The 21,768-nt window shown below is 36.3% G+C and overlaps 1 protein-coding gene across 1 annotated transcript; it reads left to right on the plus strand.

The window, feature by feature from the left end:
• Positions 1-350: 350 nt before the first annotated feature.
• Positions 351-3,594, plus strand: LOC110789704 (NAC domain-containing protein 105). Its single transcript, XM_056841016.1, has 3 exons — positions 351-713; positions 1,391-1,669; positions 2,840-3,594. The coding sequence occupies exons 1-3, from the start codon at positions 560-562 to the stop codon at positions 3,436-3,438; spliced, it is 1,032 nt and encodes a 343-aa protein (XP_056696994.1). The 5' UTR covers positions 351-559; the 3' UTR covers positions 3,439-3,594.
• The last annotated feature ends 18,174 nt before the right edge of the window (positions 3,595-21,768 follow it).

Consider the following 21,768-nt stretch of genomic DNA (forward strand, 5'->3'; position numbering starts at 1 on the left):
ATCGGGTCTACAAATCGGGAATAGTGGATTGCCTACCAATCTTATATGTTAGCCAATCTATTTTTGTCTTAAATTAAAACATACCGCATATAAGTGTCACAGGGATTCATCATATCTTAACACATAATTTTCAAGTTGATAGTGTGGCTGGTCATACATGACACACGCTGAAACATAATTACGGAACGGAAAGAGTAGTACATTATCATTGTTTTTTTTTTTTTTTTTTTTTTTTTTTGTGATGGACTGTTTGTAGGTTACCACTTACCACTCCACAGTCGACAACACGCGTTTATTAATTTATTTATTTAAATTACTCCCATAAATAAACAAACTATATATTAGTAGGGTTCATCATTCAACTTCATTTTTGTCTCTCATCTCTTCTTTTCAGTTTTCACTCTCAACTTCTCTCACTCAATCTCGACACCTATAATTCATTGATCGAAGCATTTCAAAATCAAGTATTTATGGTATATAATTTAAGTGTACAATTTGGTTTATGAAATTTGATCATTAAGCTAATTAGCTTGTTTAATTAATTTGTCAAATATATATAATGGAATCATGTGTGCCTCCTGGATTCCGATTCCATCCTAGGGATGATGAACTTGTGGGTTATTATCTTATGAAGAAGGTTGCCAATCAAAAGATCGATCTTGATGTTATTCGAGATATCGATTTATATAGGATTGAACCTTGGGATCTCCAAGGTACGTAAACTGTATTATATTTTAAATTTTTTGTTTTATTTCTGCAAATTAAGCCTATGTCAAAAAGAAAAAAAAATATGTGAAATTCTTACGAATAAAGGAAAGAGAATGAACTTTGAATCACTAAAAATGATTAAGAAACAAAAGAGAAAAACTAGTTCAGTTTATTTTTTGTTTCGAGGTTTTCTGTTTTTTACAAAACTACAAACCAAAAATATGAAAACCACATAAAGTTACAGGCTCGTTCGGCATCGTTTTTTGCTTCCAGTTTTCTTTAGTTTTTTACAAAACTAAAAACCAAAATATGAAAACCGCAAGAAGTAGTTTCCAGTTTTTTGTTGTCAGTTTTCACAATGAACATGATTACAATAGGTTTGATTATCTTTAGTTCCTAATTCGATCTAAATCATATGACTTATAAAACCAAAAAATCAAAAACTGTAAACTTTCATTGATACCGAATGGGCCCGTACATGGTTGTCAGTTTTTTATTGTCAGTTTTCAAAATCAACATGATTACTATAAGTATGACTATTTTTAATATCATGAAGCAATTTAAATCATATGACTTACAAAATAAAATAAAAAACTAAAAACTGAAAACTGGGCAGTGATAGTAAAGTGGTAGTATTTCCTGCACAAAAACCCGATAATCAGTATATGAAACGTTTTTGAAGAGAAATGTCGGATCGGATACGAGGAGCCGAACGAGTGGTACTTCTTCAGCCACAAGGATAAAAAGTACCCGACGGGGACGAGGACGAACCGGGCCACCATGGCAGGGTTTTGGAAGGCTACAGGGAGAGATAAAGCTGTGTATGATAAGGGTTTTAAGCTAATTGGAATGAGAAAAACCCTAGTTTATTACAAAGGAAGGGCTCCTAATGGCCAGAAATCTGATTGGATTATGCATGAATATCGACTTGAAACTGATGAGAATGGACCTCCTCAGGCAAGTACTACACTATACGTATTTCTTTACATTTGTGTTTGATCGTCATTCTATTATATGCACCCATTACCTTAGCTAATTAAGGCTTTATTCTCTTCCCCCTGTATCGTCTGATTTTTCTATATTCTGGTCTAGTCGGATTCTTTCTGGTTTGGTCTTGTCTGATTTTTCGAGCTTCTGGTTTAGTATGGTCTGATTTTTCTAGTTTCTGGTATAGTATGATTCTTTCTGATCTGGTATGATTTTTCAAGTCTCTGGTGTAGGATGATTTTTCTGATCTGATCTGAATGTTTTATGTGAGTCATTTTTCCCTTTTCTGATCTTATTTTAAGAAAAATAAGTGATAAGTTGGAATAAGGAGAAAAGAACAAAGCCTAATTGTATAAGCTAGTTCAATTTATAACGGATTACATATTGATCATCTCTCCAAATGCAATTTTTTTCCGTACTTCCTTCGTTTCTTTTTTACTTTCTGATCACTTGCCTTTTGTGGTTAATTTTTTAAAATTATTTTTTGGTTGATTCTCGTTTACATTATTACTATATTATCTTTATTCTACAAAAGCTCTCATAATCCTCTATACTACAAATTATATACCATTTGTATACCACTCTTTTTTATTGGCTAATCCTAGTTAGTCAACCACTTTTGTTTTTATATCTAAAATTACATTTATATTGATCAATACGAGCGAACACAAATTTTACACATACATATTGTGGTGTATAAGATTCAGACTCCTATCAAATTACACCTAGAAGTTGACTTAATAGTAGATCATAATGCTATGAATATCATATCATGTTCTAGGCTTATTCTAGCTAGCTAGCTAGGTAGCTAAAGTGATGATGGTCAAATAAATTCTCTCATTCTTTGTTTTTCTTTTTGTAGGAAGAAGGGTGGGTAGTAGTATACTAGTATGTCAACCAACTTTATTGTCATATCTAAAATTACATTTATATCAATCAATAGGAGAGAGTTACACACAAGTTGTACACGTACATATTGTGGTACAAAAGATTCAGACTCCTATAGACGTAATAGTAGATCATAATGTTATGAATATCACATCATGTTCTAGGCTTATTCTAGCTAGCTAGGTATATAGCTAAAATGATGATGTTCATCAAATAAATTATTTCTTTGTTTTTTATTTTCTTTTTGTATAGGAAGAAGGATGGGTAGTATGTCGAGCATTCAAGAAGAAAACAACCATACAATCAAAGACCATGGAAAGATGGGATTCATCATCTTCTTCACCAAGCTGTATGTTATATGATCATGAACCAAGTGGTATAAGCTCAGTAATAGATCCAATAATAATCCATAACAATGGCGAATTTGCTATGCAAAGAAACCGCCTCTTACATAAGAAATCGCTATGCAAGGAAGAAAGTCTTGATCAATCATGGATTAACTTCATGCATTCAACTTCCTCATTAGATGATAGTTTCCTACAACTTCCTCAACTAGAGAGCCCGTCGTCTCAACCACCGTTCTTAAAGCGAGTATGCACCACCACCGCCACCGCCACCACCGCCGTCACCACCACCAGCCAGGATTGGAGGGAGCTAGACCAGTTTGTGGCTTCACAACTAAGTGAGGATGCATTGTTGCTCTTGCATGGAAGTAATAATGAGAGGGAAGAGTTAGAGGAGGTAATTGATGCAGGGAAGTTAATTAATGAGTTCTTGAGTGATAATGATAATAATTATAGTAATAATAATATTGGGTTATGCATATTTGACAAATTGAATCAAGATATCATATGAATGAAAGTTAATTAATAAAACCAGAATTTAATTACATCATTGTTAAGTTCTACTACTTAATTAGCTAGCTTATTTCTTGCTAGCTAAGTGTATGTGGCCGGATATATAATGCATGTGAAAAATATATATACATGAATATTACGTGTGTTTATTGTATATTTTACCATTGCATAACATATATACTTCCTCCAATTCTTTATTGTTGCAACATACATTTCTATACGGTATTTTAAAAAGTGGTACTTGAATGGGGCCACAATCACTTTAGTCACATTACTTACTTTATCTTAGGTGTAAAATTATAACTTTGGGTAAAAAATGTTTTCATTTTAGGTATGTTGCAACTATATATTATGACATTTTCATTTTAGGAAAGTATTGCAACTATATATAAATGGAGGAAGTACTATATACTATGGAGTAGAGAACTCACCTTATAACTTGAAGGTCACGTACATGGTCGAACCTTATCAGCTGCGAAATGTTTGGAAGTAATTTAAGTTTTGACCTGCGTAGCTGAACTACCATGATGGATCTGACAAGATCTCACGGGATAGTGTTTTGACGTACTCCATATATAGTAGCAAGAATTTACGACTAAAGTTTTCGTAATTCATACATATATTCCAAAGCCGTAACAAACTTTCAGAAATGAAGGTAAGTAGTCTACCTAATTTTTTAAAAAATGTGTGTATTTAACTATAATTTAACTATAATTTATAATTTAACTATAATTTAACTTTCAGTATTTAACTATAATTTATAACACCAACTTTTGTGTAAGACCGCCTTACAGGAAAAGACCATTTTGATTGGTTAACTAATTGGTTCCACTGCTTAACTAACTAGTTTAGTGTTTAACTAATTAGTTTAGTACTTAACTAATTAATTGTATTGATTACCTAATTGATTTAAGTATTTAACTATTTAGTTTCAGTAATTAACTAATTAGTTCTAGTAATTAAATTATATGCCACCAATGTAATTTTTGTGTAAGACGGCCGTATATAAAAATTTGTAAATTTATAAATATAAAGACCTACGGAGTATGACAATGAAAAAAATTGGTGAAAAGATAAGCTTTCGATTGGGAATTGAATCAATTGATTGGTCGGAAGAAAAATGGAGGCAGCAAAAGTAGATTTGAGAAACTCAAAAATTCAGACTAAAAAAAAGAAAATAGTTGGATGGAAGGAAGGAAATGGGGGCCCATGGATTGTCTAGCGTGCAGTGTGCAAATGTGGGTTATGTTTGGCATGCTTGTCTTTTTCAAATGAGACACCAATTAATCCCTCTCCCAATGCCCAATTGGAAGCCTAAGCCAAGCATGTATTGTACATTTTAGGTTGAGTTTATCTCTAATTTTGGAGGGGAGTCTGTAACTTTGTAAGGTACAGTAAATCTCGAGATTGGTGGTGGGTTTGGGAACACAACACTCGTTCAAGACTTTCTTAAGACTTTGCTTTTCTCCGTCCAAACTCAATCATATCATATCACATCACATCATCACACTTTATTTTATTTAATTATCTTATTTTAGGAGCTTTTCGGTCTTCAAGCGCAGCTGAGGTGAGTCTGTGGATAATGTGTAAAAGAAGGAGAGTCTTATATGAATCTGAATAACGAAAAAGGAGGTAAAAGTTAGTGAAAAGCTGACGTGACAGAGTTTGGAGTTTGAGGGATAAACTCGCCCTTATCAGCAAAAAAAACATGGAATGCACCACAAACATTCATGTTTTTGGTGTGGTAAATGGTAATCCATCTCCTTCTTATTGTTGCATCCCTATCTAATGTCACGGGATAAGCGCAAATTATCCGCCTGTCTGAATAACCGATGCTAGGTTGATCTAAATCAATCTACCTCATGCGCCTACCGAGCATAATAAATGACTAACATAGCAAATACAAGCGCAATGATACTAATTTGCATCAAGATGAATGAATCATTACGGATATTAAGACGTACATCCGTTGAACAAATGGACTAGTTAAATGGTTAAAGTGTAAGGCAATTCGTTTGTAGAAGGTGACACTTGCAACTCACAAAATTAGATCATTAACACAAAATTATCATTAATCATCAAAACATAAATCATAAATCATAAGTTCATCAACAAAAAAAGAAGAAAATGCACCAAAAGAATCACACTCTTTTTTATCCAAGTGGACCAATGAATGAATCCCTAGAAGTGAAACTTTGTTTGAATCAAACTAGGGCACTAACATAAGAGGGAAAGGGGGGACAAAAGGAGTTATCATAGGACTCGCAGGTTTGGTCGGATGTATACATGTTGATGTTACACATATTATAGTCTAAAATGTGAATGTGAGAGCCAAACTTTTAAGGCCTGAATTTCGAATGTCAAGAACAAAAGTGTTGCTTTTGTTGGACTATAAAGAGAGATCATGAGTGTGGGATCGAGTTGACCCAATTTAGTCCTACACTTTTTTGAGAGAACAATGATTAATGTTATGCCCACGCAACACACACACTATTTTTCTTTCTATCTTTGGAGCACTCTCACCGGTGAGGAAAAAAGTTCCCCACGAGTGAGAAACGGTGAGATTAAATTAGCTCACACACCATATCAATGGGAAAACGGAAATTGGCTCGCGGGGAAATCGAAAAATCCATGCGGGGCATTCTATTTCCTGTAAATGCTCACCAATAAAATTGGGACCCACTTGGTAAGAATTGCAGATGATGGTGACATGCATGGGACAAAAACAAAGAAAAAAATACGGTAATACGGTAAAAGTAACCGCATAAATCCATTAAAAAAAGGGAAATTTCTTTTTCCTGACTTTTGCAGCGTTAGCCCAATGAACGCTTGCCATTTGTCAATCGTTTTCATCAACCAATCACAATTTTCGGTGCTTTTGTAATGGTTATTTTGTTTAAAGGCTAATTTAGGCGAAAATAATTAATAATAATAAAAAATATATATATACCAACAGTCATAAAATTTCATGATCTATAAATAGAGATAAAATTTGCTATATTTTGACACACTTTCAAAATTTATTTTTTTCTCTCTAAAACCATCAAAATCATTTTTCATACTAAATATTACTATTATTTGTGATATATTCGAAAAATCACTGAAAATTAAATTTATAGTATTAAAATATATAAATATTGAAATAAAAATAACGTAAATTAAAAAAATCACGTAAATTAAATAATTTATCTTAACTAATTGTTAAAATTCATTTAAGTTATTAATATAATTGAATAAATACAAAAAGGATGGAGTATGTGGGAAATAGAAAGTGTGTTGGGCTTTATAGAATAGTAAAAGTAAAAGTGGTGAGGAGTTTTTTTTTTGCTCATTGGTGAGATGAGTTTGTTGTAACAAAATTTGTATGTGAGGAAAGTGATGTGGAGGAGTAAGAAAGTGGTAGAGAGATAGTGGTGAGGAGTTTTTTTCCCCATTGATGGGAGTGGTCTTATAACCTGTGCCGGTGTTACAACGACGCTACGATTATAGAGGCATATGCAATTTCTCAAAAAGAGGCTCTCGTTCAGTGGGAAAATAGGAAAGTAAATAAAACATATAAATCGAGCAAAACCTTGGGTATTACTCCGTACACAAAAACACCTTAACCACCACTACAATATTTTTGTGTGCATATTTAGTAAATTAGCTATACTGAAATTTGGGGCCCTGTTCCGCTGCTCACCTCACGCCACCCCAAAACTGCCCATGTTAACAACCAAAGTACTTCATACAAACTAACGAGGTCTTGACCTAGTGGTTAAGACTGATGGATTGTGTACGATAGGGCCCCCCTCCCCCCTTGTAATTTGTATTGCCCATGTGGCTCATTCGCACACAAAAAAAAAGTATTTTTCATGCAACATAAGGTTGTTCACTTGTTCTGGTCCTTTTTTCACGCTTACAAAAATTTTTCATAATGGTTAAACCAATGAGGTCTTGGTATATTAGTTAATATTGAGGGTCTGTGCACGATGGGTTTCAGGTTCGAATCCCTTCCTCATAGGCCCCATTTTTGTAATAATATTTCCCTTTGTGACTCCTACGTACCACAAAAAAAACTAACAGGGATGTCGAAACTTAATTACTTTTTCTACGGTGATGAGAACATAATGTTGTCGATGAATATTTGTTACATTTATACTCATGGTATATCTAACTAGTCTTATATGCACGCGATGCGTGCGAAATTAGTATATGCATCGCATGCATATAAGACTTGTGAAATGGGCAAAGCAGGTCACAAAGATTGACGGGATGGTGAAATTGAGAGCGAAACAAATTCACATCTTGCTATGAAGCATCTTGAATTTTAGATTAATAGCCATAGATCAATAAAGGACATTGTAGTAACTACGAATCTTCCCTAAATCTCGCAAATTAAAAAATATGTAACAATTACAATCCCTTTATCAACCTATGAAACATTCAACACCAAAACACTGAAACAGACAGCCACATCCGGCATTAAAATTAAGCATATGTTGAAAGTCGCGCATTAAAATTAAGCAGGTGTAGACTCATGAACTACCACATCTGTATTACTGAACTGCCTGACTAATATACAACTGAAAAAATCCAAGATCAATTCAAGCAAGGAATGTTCTGATCTTTAGCAATATCAAACAAACATTATACTTCTTTATTTTTGGAGTTTATTTACAATGTCACCATAGAATATTCCATCTATTTCTTGCACCAATTGAGTGAAACACATAATATACAAAATATCATAAAGAACCCTGAGTTTTTGTTCAGATTTTCTAAAGTCACTACTTCAGAAAATGAATTCCCTCATAAGCCAATGTACCTTCAAGATCACCAATAATCCGAGAAATCCGTACTTCAAGACCCTTTTGTACATCCTTAAACAGGCATTGCATTGTATCACCAAATCGTTTCATATCAAAATTAGATGGCCCGTCAAGCTCATTCGTGATCTCAACAACAAAAACAGATGTGGTTGTCTGTTTTGGTGTTGAATGTCTGTCTATAATATAGATTTGTACGCACCGAGCCTCCTAGAATTACCGAAAATAAACAAATTAAAATATCGGACAATTATCAATGTCATACACATACTCTTGAGTCTGGGCTATGAAGATAAATTCGACATTACTATATTCCTTAACAGGGTTCTAACAAAGCATAATCAGTGCAAAATTAAAGAATCCAGAAATAAACAGAGTTAACCAAATCAAACAAAAAGATATGCAGATTTGTGGAGGCCGGAGACAAAGCATTCGAAGGAAGTATATGGATCAGTGAGGCTAGTTTATGTCATGTGTGACGAAGATGAAGCATGCCCATGTTATGCATGCCAACAAAGCTATGTGATTTTCTTTTGGAGATAGCTATGAAACATTATGCTACTTCCTCCGACACTACTCTAACTTCTGAGACCGATCTTCAGACTGATCTTGAGCTTAATTAAGTTGAAACTCAATCTATGTTGTATTAATTATGTAATTAGATGATAATTGTGTGTTCATGTGTCTATTAATTTGCTTATTTGGGTTATTTTGTAAAATACAGAGTATTAAGCTTGATTTACTCTTAAATTGTAAGAGTACATTTTCCCTCTGAAGACACCTCATGTAAGTTACAACCTGAATCTCTATTATATAAGTGAAGAGTTATCTTGCTGAGCATTCGGAACTCTTTATCCATCTTGTGTCCTGTATGTGTTCCTTTAAATAATAGAGCTACGGTTCCCTTACCCTCCACAACCGAACCCCTGACCCACAATTATCAAAACGGTTATGTCCCACACGAAGCAAACTATTATGGCGTGTTTGGTATGATCACAGGAAAGGAAACGGAATGAAATCAGTTATGAGTGAGGAAAGGTAACAATAAGTGTTACCATTAAATGTAGTTCGGTTTTACAAATGAATGGAATCACAGCATTTCATAACACATATTTGGAAAAACCAAAAAAAAAAACTCAAAATCCCCTGACCAACATCATCTGCATGTTCCCTTTTTAAAAAAAAAAAAAAACAAACTGCTCCCTATCTTCTGGAATTTTGTTGGGGTACAACATCATCACGATAATCATTCAAAATTTGAGATTTGTTTTCCAATGTAATCAAAACCACAATCTGGAGGAGGAAAGAAAAACCAATTACCAATGCGATTCAGATAAGATCGCGATCTTTTTGAATTTTTTTTTCCAGATTTAAATTTTAAAATTGTTTTTCCAAAATTTTCAAAAGTTGAGATCTGTTTTTCAAAGTACTCAAAACCACAATCAGGAGGACAGAAAATCAGTTACCACTGCGATTCGGATAAGAGCACGAAGCACAGTTAAACAAATTCATAATTTCCAAATACGGATAAGAGATGGGAGGGAGATTGAGATTGAGATGAGATGAGTCTGTGATAAATGGAAGCACAACTTTTTATTGTTAGAGGAGGTTAAGGGATTGCGTTACCACAAGGAAGTGCACAGTAACATTTCAGAGGAGTCTATTACCGTCGGATAACGGAATGAGTTACATTTTAATCGTAACAAACACTTAAAAATGGATTGGATTATTTGATTCCGTTTCTCATCTTCAATTTTCCCATGCCAAACATGCACTTACAGTTTAAAATCAATTACTGAAGCAGTTTAGGACATACTATAGCCCATGGGAGAAAAATAGAAATGTAGCCTATATACTGCATACTACTTGGGTAGCTTAAATACATAAGACCTATTAAATGATGGCACACTAGGACAGATTGGGACTTGAAGAGGTAAATTGTGATTCAAAATGGAAGACTCAATGCTGCAAGTGGACGTAGAATTCATCAATTTAGTTTAAAAAAGATCTTCAAATTCCTTAAGCTAAAGAAAGCCATGAAATTAAGTTGATGCAGTCAAATTACCAAATTACTTTGGTTCAATGTAATTGTTTCACTTATGTAATAGAGATCTAGATATAATTCATTTAGATAAAAAACATGAAATTACTTAGAGTTCGACCCTCGACGTTGGAGCCATATTCATAAGGCCACATCAAATCCATTGGCACAAACTCACTATACCATAGAACTCCAGTACCATAAATTCCTACTTCGTATTATACTACCACTAATAAAAAATTCAAGCAAGTCAAGCAAGTCAATCACACTTCACACCAATAAAATTATCAAGAACCTTAATTAACCCCACAATGTCATCAATCAGTAAAACAATTTACATTAATTACAATTCAATAAAATATTTTATAAAAAAGGGAGTTAAAAAGCAATTGGGTAAACATACTCTTCAACTTCTCCATATGTTGCAAACAGTTGTCTGAGTTCATCATCACCACACCCCAGTGCTGGAACATTCCTCACAATCAAGTACCTTTGGGAATTGGATACTTCCTAAAATTAATAAATCAGGCAAAAGCTGAGGGAAATTTCATCAAAATAAAACTAAAACTACAAAATAAAAATAAAAAAATCTACCCAGAAGGAAGTAATTTAAAAACAAAAAAATACGAACCTTGATTCATCACAAACAGTATATACACAAACATTAGGAGGTTCATCCTTATATCGCGGCATAATTTTGTTTCCTTTCTCCCTGAAAAATCCAAGAAAAATCCCATCAAATTAACAAAGAAGTAGAAGCAATTGGATAACTCCTAAAATTAATAAATGAGGCAAAAGTTTAGGGAAATTTCATCAAATTAAAACTAAAAATGCAAAATTAAAATTAAAAAATCTACCCATAAGAAAGTAATTTAAACAAATAAAAAACTGAACTTTTATTCATCACAAACGGTATGTACACGAACAACAGGAGCCAGGAGGTTCACCCTTATATCGCGGCATAATTTTATTTCCTTCCTCCCTGAAAAACCCCAGAAAAATCCCATTAAATTAACAAAGAATTAGAACAATTAAGCGTTTTTTCAGGATCGTGAAATCACCCATTTATCAAAATTATTGAATCATAAAATTGAAGGATCAAACAAATCCACAACTGAGAAAGGTAATCGATGCAGCAAATCACATAAATCGTTACATAGAACCGGAGATTCAAGGAATTACTAACCGAGAATAACAAAAAGATGAATGATTAAAACTAACCTTGAGAAATGCAGAAGGATCAATCGAAAGAGGAGAGAGAAATACATGATTTGTTCTTTTTCTTAGAGGAGAGAGAACCGAAGATTTGATTGAGAGCAGGGAAGCGGCGGAGGAAGGAGTGAATAGAGGAGAGAGTGATCCGTGAAGGGTTTGAGAGGAAAGGGGAGGGTATTTTAGACTTTTTGATGGGGGACACGAAAAAGTGCTATTACCATTAATCCCTCAACCGTTCCTTTATATAATAGAGATTATCTACTACTAAATATAATAATAATAATAATAATAACCAAGTCTGGAATTATGTCCATTTCCGATGGAGCCAAATATTCATTTGTTCTTTTGGCTGTCGGGTGTAATGGACTAAATCAAAATGACTCTTAAAACATCTTCGCTTCCTTTCCATGAAGTAGAAGATGGTCGTCCGGTTGTCGTCCCGTTATCGCTTTTGGGTCAATTGGAAACAACCACTCTGCAAATGCAGGGGTAAGGCTGCGTACACCCGACCCCCCTGAAGGAAATAATGCCCTTGGTCCAAGTATGCATTCTATGTTAAGTCTAATAAATGCGGTTCAGTATTAATTAAACAAGTTAATAATTCAGTGAGATCAAGTGAGCTGAATGCCTAGCTAGAGGCCGCTTCAGTTCAAGTGGAATTAATGATATTAATCCACATCTTACTCTTGACTGAACCCGTAGGGTCACACAAATAGTACGTAAACGGATCAAGTATTTAATGGCATTAAATACTCCATCTATGAATATTCGGAACCGACGGATCTTGGTTTCAGTGGGAGCTAAGATCGTCACAGGCAAGAAATGAATACTCCGGAAACGATGATATTGCCGGAAACGGAAATATGGATCGTATCGGAAATATAAATATTATCCAAGTCGTAGATGTTGCCGGAAACGGAAACATGGTACGTATCGGAAAATATTATCGGAAATGGAAATATTGCCAGAATCGGAAATATTGCCGGAAACGGAAATATTGTCAGAATCGGAAATATTACCGGAATCGGAAAAAATTCCGGAAACGAAAATATTAAATATTTGTTCGAAACGGAAATTAATTCCGGAATCGGAAATATTAAAAATTGTTCGTATCGGAAATGAATTCCGGAATCGGAAAATTTAATCGGAAGCGCATCGTACGAATAAGCATCGGACGAGGCCTGCCGGACGAGGCCCAGCACGAAGCCAGGCCATCGCCCAGCAAGCCAAGCGCGCCGCACAAACAGCCACGCCAGGCCCAGCGCAAGGCCAGGCCCAGCAGGCTGCGCAGCGCGCACAGCGCGCACAGCACGCGCAGCGCGCAGCGCGCGCGGGCGCTGCGTGGGCTGCTGCTCGCGCGCACGCATGGGGCCCATCGTGGCAGCCGTGCGTGTGTGTGCAAGTGTTTGTGTTCGTGCACGTTTCCTAAAACATGCAGAGTTCGGTTAATGATTAAATTCCTAATTCTATTTGATAAATTAATTAAAATTAGAGTTCTTGTAGGATTCTAGGTTTAATTAATTTGTATCTGAATAGGATTTCGATTCCCTTTCCATACCCCTATAAATATGAGGCTAGGGCTCACAATTTATAAGAAGTTTAAAAGTATTCAAAAGTGAGTTTTTTGAGAGAAAATTAAAACACACATCTTGCTCATAAAAGTGCCGAAATTTTCTAGTACCTTAAGGGCGATTCTAGTTGGTCAATCTTAAGGCGGATCCGGACGTGCTGTGGACTATCTACGGAGGGACGACACTTGGAGTCCTAAAGACTTGTTCTTGTTCGGTTCGGGCGCAGCTAGGGAGGGCACGCAACAAAGAGTATGCATCTAAATTATGCTATATGATTATGTGTAAATAATATGTTGTCCTGGGTTAATGGTTGTTTCCGCATGATCTATGTAATGTCATATGTATCATAACCTAACAGTGGTATCAGAGCCCCTTATTATTTTCATAATCTAAATTACATGAACATGGTTAAATATTACAAATTTGCAAGAATTAAAAGGGGTGATTAATTTTCGTAATTGTTAATTAATTGCAAATTGCGTTTATTTAATTATACGTACGCAGTTTTTCGGCAGTTTCTTCATTACTCATCCGAATTGAGTGATTTTTGTGTCAATTCCGCATGTAAAAGGCATTCTAAAATTGTGACAAAAAGAGTATTTTTCTGCCGAACCCAGAATTCTCAAATTCGAAGCCTAACTATGACTTTTCGAAGGTTTTAGTTTTTTCGAATGCGAAATTTCGTAAATTTAAGATGTTAAATTAAATATTTGCGATTCTTGTTGATAAATCTTGAATTTTTGATTGACCTACTGCATATGTTTAACAATTTTGAATGCCTAGTCTTGTTAATTATGCAATCTAATTTGTAATTATGATTAATTTGTTGAAAATTAGAATAATTTAGAATTAATTTGATTTTCATAATTAATTGTAATTTAATTAGAAACCTATGATTAAAAACCACCATAAAATTGTAAATTTATGATAAATTTTAAATTTTTATGACCTAGACTTGAATCCATAACAATCGGAAATCAATTGGATAATAAATTTTCGATTTTTCGCCCTAAAATTATGAAATTAATATTATTTATTAATTTGTCATTAATTTTAAATATAAATTTTAAATTTTTATGCGATTCGTTCATAAAACTTGCACGCACGAAGCAATGGACGCTTCGTGTTACCCTTAAGGGGTGTTGTATAATGCGGGCATGCGACGACGAGCAAGGGAGCTCGTCGCCCGTGCGGCACGAATGCAATGAGCAAGGGCGTAGTGCACGAGCACAAGGCAGCAGCCCTGCCTTGTGTCGTGTGCCACGAGCAATGGACGAATGGGCATGGGCGAAGGGCGAACCAAGGCAGTCGCGTGTGGGCAGCAAGCAAGCTGCGCCACAACGCGCGCTGCCTCGCACAAGAGCGCGCAGCCTCGCGCGCAGCGAGCTCAAGCTCGCGTGCCACGAGCGCTGCGCCCAGCATTGCTCGCGCGCACAACGAGCGAGGACTCGCGCGCACAGCCAGCATTGCTCGCGCGCCCAGCGAGCGATGGCTCGCGCGCCCAGCAAGCGATAGCTCGCGTGCGATGAGCGCTGGCGCGCGCAGCGAGCACCAATGCGTGCGGAGGCTTGCGATGGGGATGCAGCAGCTATGCGACGAGCGCATGGGCTGCGCGCACATGGCCAGCAATGGCTGTGTGCGTGCGACCCATGGGCGTGCAACGCGTAGGGTGTTTGCGTTACGATTAAAGATCGTTTTGAATGTTTAATTTGAAATTTTCAGTTCACGTAATTTTAATTAATTTTAAAATTAATAATTTAAATTATTTTCTTGGATTTTAATTTTGAATATTGTAATTATAATAAATTTTATTTATTCTAATTATTTTACTAAAATTAAAATCATGAATTAATTTAAATACGACTGAAATTAAATTAAACTTTTTGGATTCAATTATAAATTTATATGAGCTTTAAATTTTAATTAAATTTGTATGTTTCCGGTTAGACTAGAAATACATTTTTATGTTTAAAATTAGTAAAGCATATAAATTTATTGGTTTAAGTGGGAGCGTTTTTTAGTCATAAACTCTTGATTAGGTCTACAAATCCTTAAGGTTAAAACAACTTGATTAGAATTAATAAGGACTGAACAATTGGTAGATTATTGGTGCCCTTGATTAATTGCTGCAAATGTTTACGTGATGCATAATGTGTTTTACTAACCAGCTATGTGGGCCATTCATGATAATGAATGGGTGAATGGTATATATATTGTATATGTACTGTTTTGCAGGTTATGAAGTGACTAGTATGACCCAAATAGGATAGAAAATATGGTCTGCGTACCATTAATTTGAATGTAATTGGTCTAAAGTACCAAAGTTATTTTTCAATTCAAATATGGTCTGCGTACCATCAAATAGTTGTAATTAGTTATAACTTATCCTATTTGAAGAAAATGGTGCCTCCCATGGAGATTTTCAAGACGGACTTTGAAGTCAAAGCTTCAAGATGAAGTCGGGCCATACTAGATCACATTTATCTTATGCATGCTTTAAGTTATTTATTGTTTTAAATATGTCTTAAAATGCATGAGATCAAAAGCTTGATTATGTTGCATGATTAAGGATTTTAGTTCACTTAAAATCTAACCAACATAGTAAGAGCTTTAAGTTCCAAACTTAAAAATTGAGTTAAAAGGTGCCATGCCAAAATATACACTTGCTTGGATATCCTTTACATCAATCTAGTAATAGTTTTCGCTCAGCGAGGTGTTACTTATTGGTCCTAAAGGGGCAAGGTACACAAATAATTGTGAGTACATGTTAGTTTTGGTGAAACTCAACGATATAAGTAAGGAGTCCTTTTATGTCGTGGCAAAATCGATAGGTTTACCTAATAAGTTCTTAGACGTACCTATCAACCAAGAATAGTTTCTAGACTATTAACAAAAGGTTTTTGCTTACCTAAGATGTTCTAGGATTAAGTCGACAAACTGTGCTTAGTTCTTCAATGATTTTAGGATCTTGGAATCATTTTATTCACACCTGCCGGAACACATAATTTGAATAAAATGCTTAATAAACATTGAATTATGCATGTATGCTAGAATTTAAGTTTATTAAGAGAAACTGTGAATGGTTATTTATTTGTTTATTCTTTTCAATTGTAGTTTTTAATATGGCAAACAACAATTCATTCAACATTCGATCAATTCTCGAAAAGGAGAAGTTGAACGGGAAAAACTTCCTTGACTGGCAAAGGAACTTGCAAATAGTTCTTATGCAGGAAGAAAAGGAGTATGTCCTAGATGAGGCGATGCCCGAAGCTGCAGGCGACGGGGTCACTCAGGCAGCCCTCAATCGTTGGATTGATGCCAACAAGGATGTGAAATGTCTAATGCTCGCCACCATGAGTGCGGATCTGCAGAAAACGTTCATCAACTCAGATGCTTTCACAATCATCAGTGAGTTGAAGAACATGTTCCAAGATCTGGCTCGAGTCGAAAGATTCGAGACTCATAGGCAAATTCTTGAGACCAAACTTAAGAAAGGCGAGCCCGTAAGTCCACATGTTCTCAAAATGATTGGACTCATTGAGAATATGAGTCGGCTGGATCAGCAATTTTCTCAGGAAATGGCTATAGACACCATCCTCCATTCTCTTCATAGCGGGTATGATCAGTTCAAACTGAACTACAATATGAATAGTCTGGACAAAACGCTCACTGAGCTTCACGGTATGCTGAAGACCGCTGAAAAGACGCTCAAAAGTGATAAGCAGGATGTGCTTATGGTGCGTGGGGGCAAGTTCAAGAAATCTGGAAAGAAGAGGAATGCTAAGAAAGGTGGCAACAAGGCCAGCCCAACTAAGCAAACTGGCGCCAAATCTGCAAAGAGGAAGGTCAGTCAACCCACTTCTGAATCCGAATGCTTCTACTGCAAGAAAAAGGGGCATTGGAAAAGAGATTGCTTGAAGCTAAAGGAAGATCAGAAGAACGGAACAGTCGTTCCATCTTCAGGTATTTTCGTTATAGACTGTATACTTGCTAATTCAACTTCTTGGGTATTAGATACAGGTTGTGGCTCACACTTATGTTCCAATCCACAGGGACTAAGAAGAAGTAGAAAGTTAAGCAAGGGTGAAGTCGACCTACGAGTGGGAAATGGAGCACGGATTGCTGCATTAGCCGTAGGAACTTACTATTTGTCGTTGCCCTCCGGGCTAGTTTTGGAACTGGAAGAATGTTTCCATGTTCCAAGTCTTACTAAAAACATCATTTCAGTTTCTTGCTTAGATGCTAAGGGATTTTCCTTTTTAATAAAAGACAATAGTTGTTCGTTTTATTTTAAAGAGATGTTTTATGGATCTGCTAGATTAGTCAATGGACTTTATTTATTAGATCACGACAAACAAGTATATAACATAAATACCAAAAAGGCCAAAAAGGATGATTCAGATCTCACCTATCTGTGGCATTGTCGATTAGGCCATATAAACTTGAAACTCTTAGAAAGACTTCAAAGGGAAGGAATTCTAGAACCATTTGACTTAGAGGATTATGGTAAATGCGAATCATGTTTACTTGGCAAAATGACAAAGCAACCTTTCTCTAAAGTTGGAGAAAGAGCAAATGAACTATTGGGTTTAATCCATACAGATGTATGTGGACCAATGAGTACAAATGCTAGAGGTGGTTTCAGCTACTTTATCACTTTCACTGATGACTTCAGTAGGTATGGTTATGTCTACCTAATGAAGCATAAGTCTGAATCCTTTGACAAATTCAAGGAATTTCAGAGTGAAGTAGAGAATCAATTAGGCAAGAAGATTAAGGCACTGCGGTCTGATAGAGGCGGTGAATATCTGAGCTATGAATTTGATGACCATCTGAAAGAATGTGGAATTCTATCAGAGTTGACACCTCCTGGAACACCACAATGGAACGGTGTGTCGGAACGGAGGAACAGAACCTTGCTAGACATGGTCAGGTCAATGATGGGTCAGGCCGAACTTCCATTAGAATTTTGGGGACATGCACTAAATACAGCTGCACTCACTATAAATAGAGCTCCGTCTAAAGCTGTCGAAAAGACTCCATACGAATTATGGTTTGGAAATCCTCCAAATGTGTCTTTTCTTAAGATTTGGGGATGTGAAGTATACGTCAAACGATTAATTTCAGACAAACTTCATCCAAAATCTGACAAATGTATCCTTGTGGGCTATCCAAAGGAACCAAAGGGGTATTACTTCTACAATACATCTGAGAACAAAGTGTTTGTTGCTCGAGATGGTGTCTTTTTGGAGAAGGATCACATTTCCAAAATGACAAGTGGGAGAAAAGTAGACCTCGAAGAAATTCGAGTCGAACAACAAACTCTAGAGAATGCTCAAGATGACATTCAGGATGAAACTCAGAGATCTTTAGAAGAATCTGGTGAGAATCATGGTCAATCTAGAAATGTTACCCCGCGTAGATCGCAAAGATATAGATCTCAACCGGAAAGGTACTTAGGTATTTTGACGAACGAGAGCTATGACGTTCTATTACTTGAAAGTGATGAACCTGCGACTTACAAGCAAGCTATGACGAGCCCTAGCTCCAAGCAGTGGCAAGAAGCCATGCAATCTGAATTAGACTCCATGTCTGAAAACCAAGTATGGGATTTGGTCGATTTGCCAGATGGCTACCAAGCCATTGGAAGCAAATGGGTTTTCAAACTGAAAAAGGACAAGGATGGGAAACTTGAAGTTTTCAAAGCTAGATTGGTTGCAAAAGGTTACAGGCAAGTCCACGGTGTGGATTACGATGAAACCTTTTCACCAGTTGCAATGCTAAAGTCTATTCGAATAATGTTAGCAATCGCTGCATATTACGATTACGAAATATGGCAGATGGATGTCAAAACTGCTTTCTTAAACGGCATTTTAACAGAAACTGTGTTTATGACACAGCCTGAAGGTTTTGAGGATCCAAAGAATGCTAAAAAGGTATGCAAGCTAAAGAAGTCAATCTACGGATTGAAGCAGGCATCCAGGAGCTGGAATATACGTTTTGATGAAGCAGTCAGTGACTTTGGTTTCATCAAGAACGCGGACGAATCTTGTGTATACAAGAAGGTCAGTGGGAGAAAAATTGCTTTCCTAGTATTATATGTCGACGACATATTGCTTATCGGAAATGACATTCCTATGTTGAACTCTGTCAAGATTTGGCTTGGGAAATATTTTTCGATGAAGGATCTAGGAGAAGCACAGTACATATTGGGCATCAAGATTTACAGAGATAGATCTAAAAAGATGATTGGACTTAGTCAAAGCACTTATATCAATAAGGTGCTTGATAGGTTCAAGATGGCGGACTCCAAGCGAGGCTACCTACCCATGTCTCATGGAATGACTCTAAGCAAGACTCAGTGCCCAAAAACACTTGATGAGCGTAGACGAATGAATGGGATTCCATATGCATCATTGATTGGTTCAATAATGTATGCTATGATATGTACACGCCCGGATGTTGCGTACGCACTCAGTGCTACGAGCAGATACCAGTCAGACCCAGGAGAGGCGCATTGGACTGCTGCCAAGAACATTCTGAAGTACCTGAAAAGGCACAAAGATGACTTCCTGGTCTATGGTGGAGATGATGAATTAATTGTTAAAGGCTATACGGACGCAAGTTTCCAAACCGACAAAGATGATTTTAGATCACAGTCTGGGTTTGTCTTCTGCCTCAACGGAGGAGCAGTAAGCTGGAAAAGTGCTAAGCAAAGCACCATTGCGGATTCTACAACTGAAGCGGAGTACATTGCTGCACATGAAGCAGCAAAGGAAGCTATATGGCTAAGGAAGTTCATAGGAGAACTTGGTGTAGTCCCCTCCATTAAAGGACCAATAGCCCTGTATTGTGATAATAACGGAGCTATTGCACAGGCAAAAGAGCCTAGACACCACCAGAGAGTCAAGCATGTACTTCGTAGATTTCACCTTCTACGAGAGTTCGTTGAAAGAAAAGAAGTCGAGATAAGCAAAATTGGAACTGATGACAACATATCAGATCCATTAACTAAACCTCTGCCGCAGGCGAAGCACAACTCGCACACTGCAGCTTTGGGAATCAAGCATATTGGAGAATGGCTTTGATGTCTCTGTTTAATGTTTTAAAGTTTTAGAGTTTAAATCTTTGTAAAACATTATTGGTTAATCATTCACAATAAATGAAAAGAATTCATTTTTCCATTTAATTTGTGGTTTATTAAATGATGAGTCCCTTCAATTTGACGATATATTCAAGATAGACTGTCAGGACCAGTCCTGTGACTAAGAAATGTCTATCAAGTGAACTTGAATGTCAAAGGTTGAAAATGGTCCCTAATCGGAGTTTTCTATAAAATTGGACGCATAGAAAACGTTAGACGATTAGAATGCAAGATGACTAGTAGTTCTGTTTCTTGAACTATGTGGACATGGCAATGTCATAATCATTTGCATAGATACTTACTTTGGGAAGACTAGTATCGGACAAGACCTATGAAACTTTACTGTAAGAGATGAAAGTCTGTCATAAGTAAATTTCATTAAATTATTAGACACTAAATCCTCAATACCTGAGTGATTTGAGATTACTTGTTTGAGAACTGGTTGCTTTGACGTTGACCAACCGTCGCACCGTAAAAGGAGGCTATAAAGGCAACGCTCAGGTAATCACCTATCAAACGAAGTCTAATCTCAAGATCGCAAGATTGGGATTGTCCTCCCATAAATCGGGATGAGATGCTTAAAAGTTGTACAAGGCCACTCGGAGAGTTAGAAACTGTGAAATGCATGGCCGTGCTCGGATGAATCATAGGCTATGATTATCTGTTTATTTGATCAGTTGAACTCTGAAACCGAGGAACACCTCTGGACGTAATAAGGATGACAACTCTTACCTTATGTTCAAGAGCAAGCATCGAGCGACAAAGGAATTAGGAAATGCACACTTGTCCCTAAGGACAAGTGGGAGACTGAAGGAAATAATTGAAGGAAATAATGCCCTTGGTCCAAGTATGCATTCTATGTTAAGTCTAATAAATGCGGTTCAGTATTAATTAACAAGTTAATAATTCAGTGAGATCAAGTGAGCTGAATGCCTAGCTAGAGGCCGCTTCAGTTCAAGTGGAATTAATGATATTAATCCACAGCTTACTCTTGACTGAACCCGTAGGGTCACACAAATAGTACGTAAACGGATCAAGTATTTAATGGCATTAAATACTCCATCTATGAAAATTCGGAACCGACGGATCTTGGTTTCAGTGGGAGCTAAGATCGTCACAGGCAAGAAATGAATACTCCGGAAACGATGATATTGCCGGAAACGGAAATATGGATCGTATCGGAAATATGAATATTATCCAAGTCGTAGATGTTGCCGGAAACGGAAACATGGTACGTATCGGAAAATATTATTGGAAATGGAAATATTACCAGAATCGGAAATATTGCCGGAAACGGAAATATTGTCAGAATCGGAAATATTGCCGGAATCGGAAAATAATTCCGGAAACGGAAATATTAAATATTTGTTCGAAACGGAAATTAATTCCGGAATCGGAAATATTAAATATTGTTCGTATCGGAAATAGATTCCGGAACTGGATATTTGATCGGAAGCATATCGTACGAATTAGCATCGGACGAGGCCTGCCGGACGAAGGCCCAGCACGAAGCCAGGCCATCGCCCAGCAAGCACGCACGCAAGCCCAG

Source organism: Spinacia oleracea, chromosome 3 (assembly GCF_020520425.1).
Source record: "Spinacia oleracea cultivar Varoflay chromosome 3, BTI_SOV_V1, whole genome shotgun sequence".
NCBI lineage: Eukaryota > Viridiplantae > Streptophyta > Magnoliopsida > Caryophyllales > Amaranthaceae > Spinacia > Spinacia oleracea.

Excerpts from the sequence above, each read along its gene's own strand:
- LOC110789704 (XM_056841016.1), top strand. The coding sequence starts at position 560 with ATGGAATCATGTGTGCCTCCTGGATTCCGATTCCATCCTAGGGATGAT. Across the intron at positions 714-1,390 it reads TGAACCTTGGGATCTCCAAG|AGAAATGTCGGATCGGATAC; the intron begins GTACGTAAACTG and ends ACGTTTTTGAAG. Across the intron at positions 1,670-2,839 it reads GAATGGACCTCCTCAGGCAA|AAGGATGGGTAGTATGTCGA; the intron begins GTACTACACTAT and ends TTGTATAGGAAG.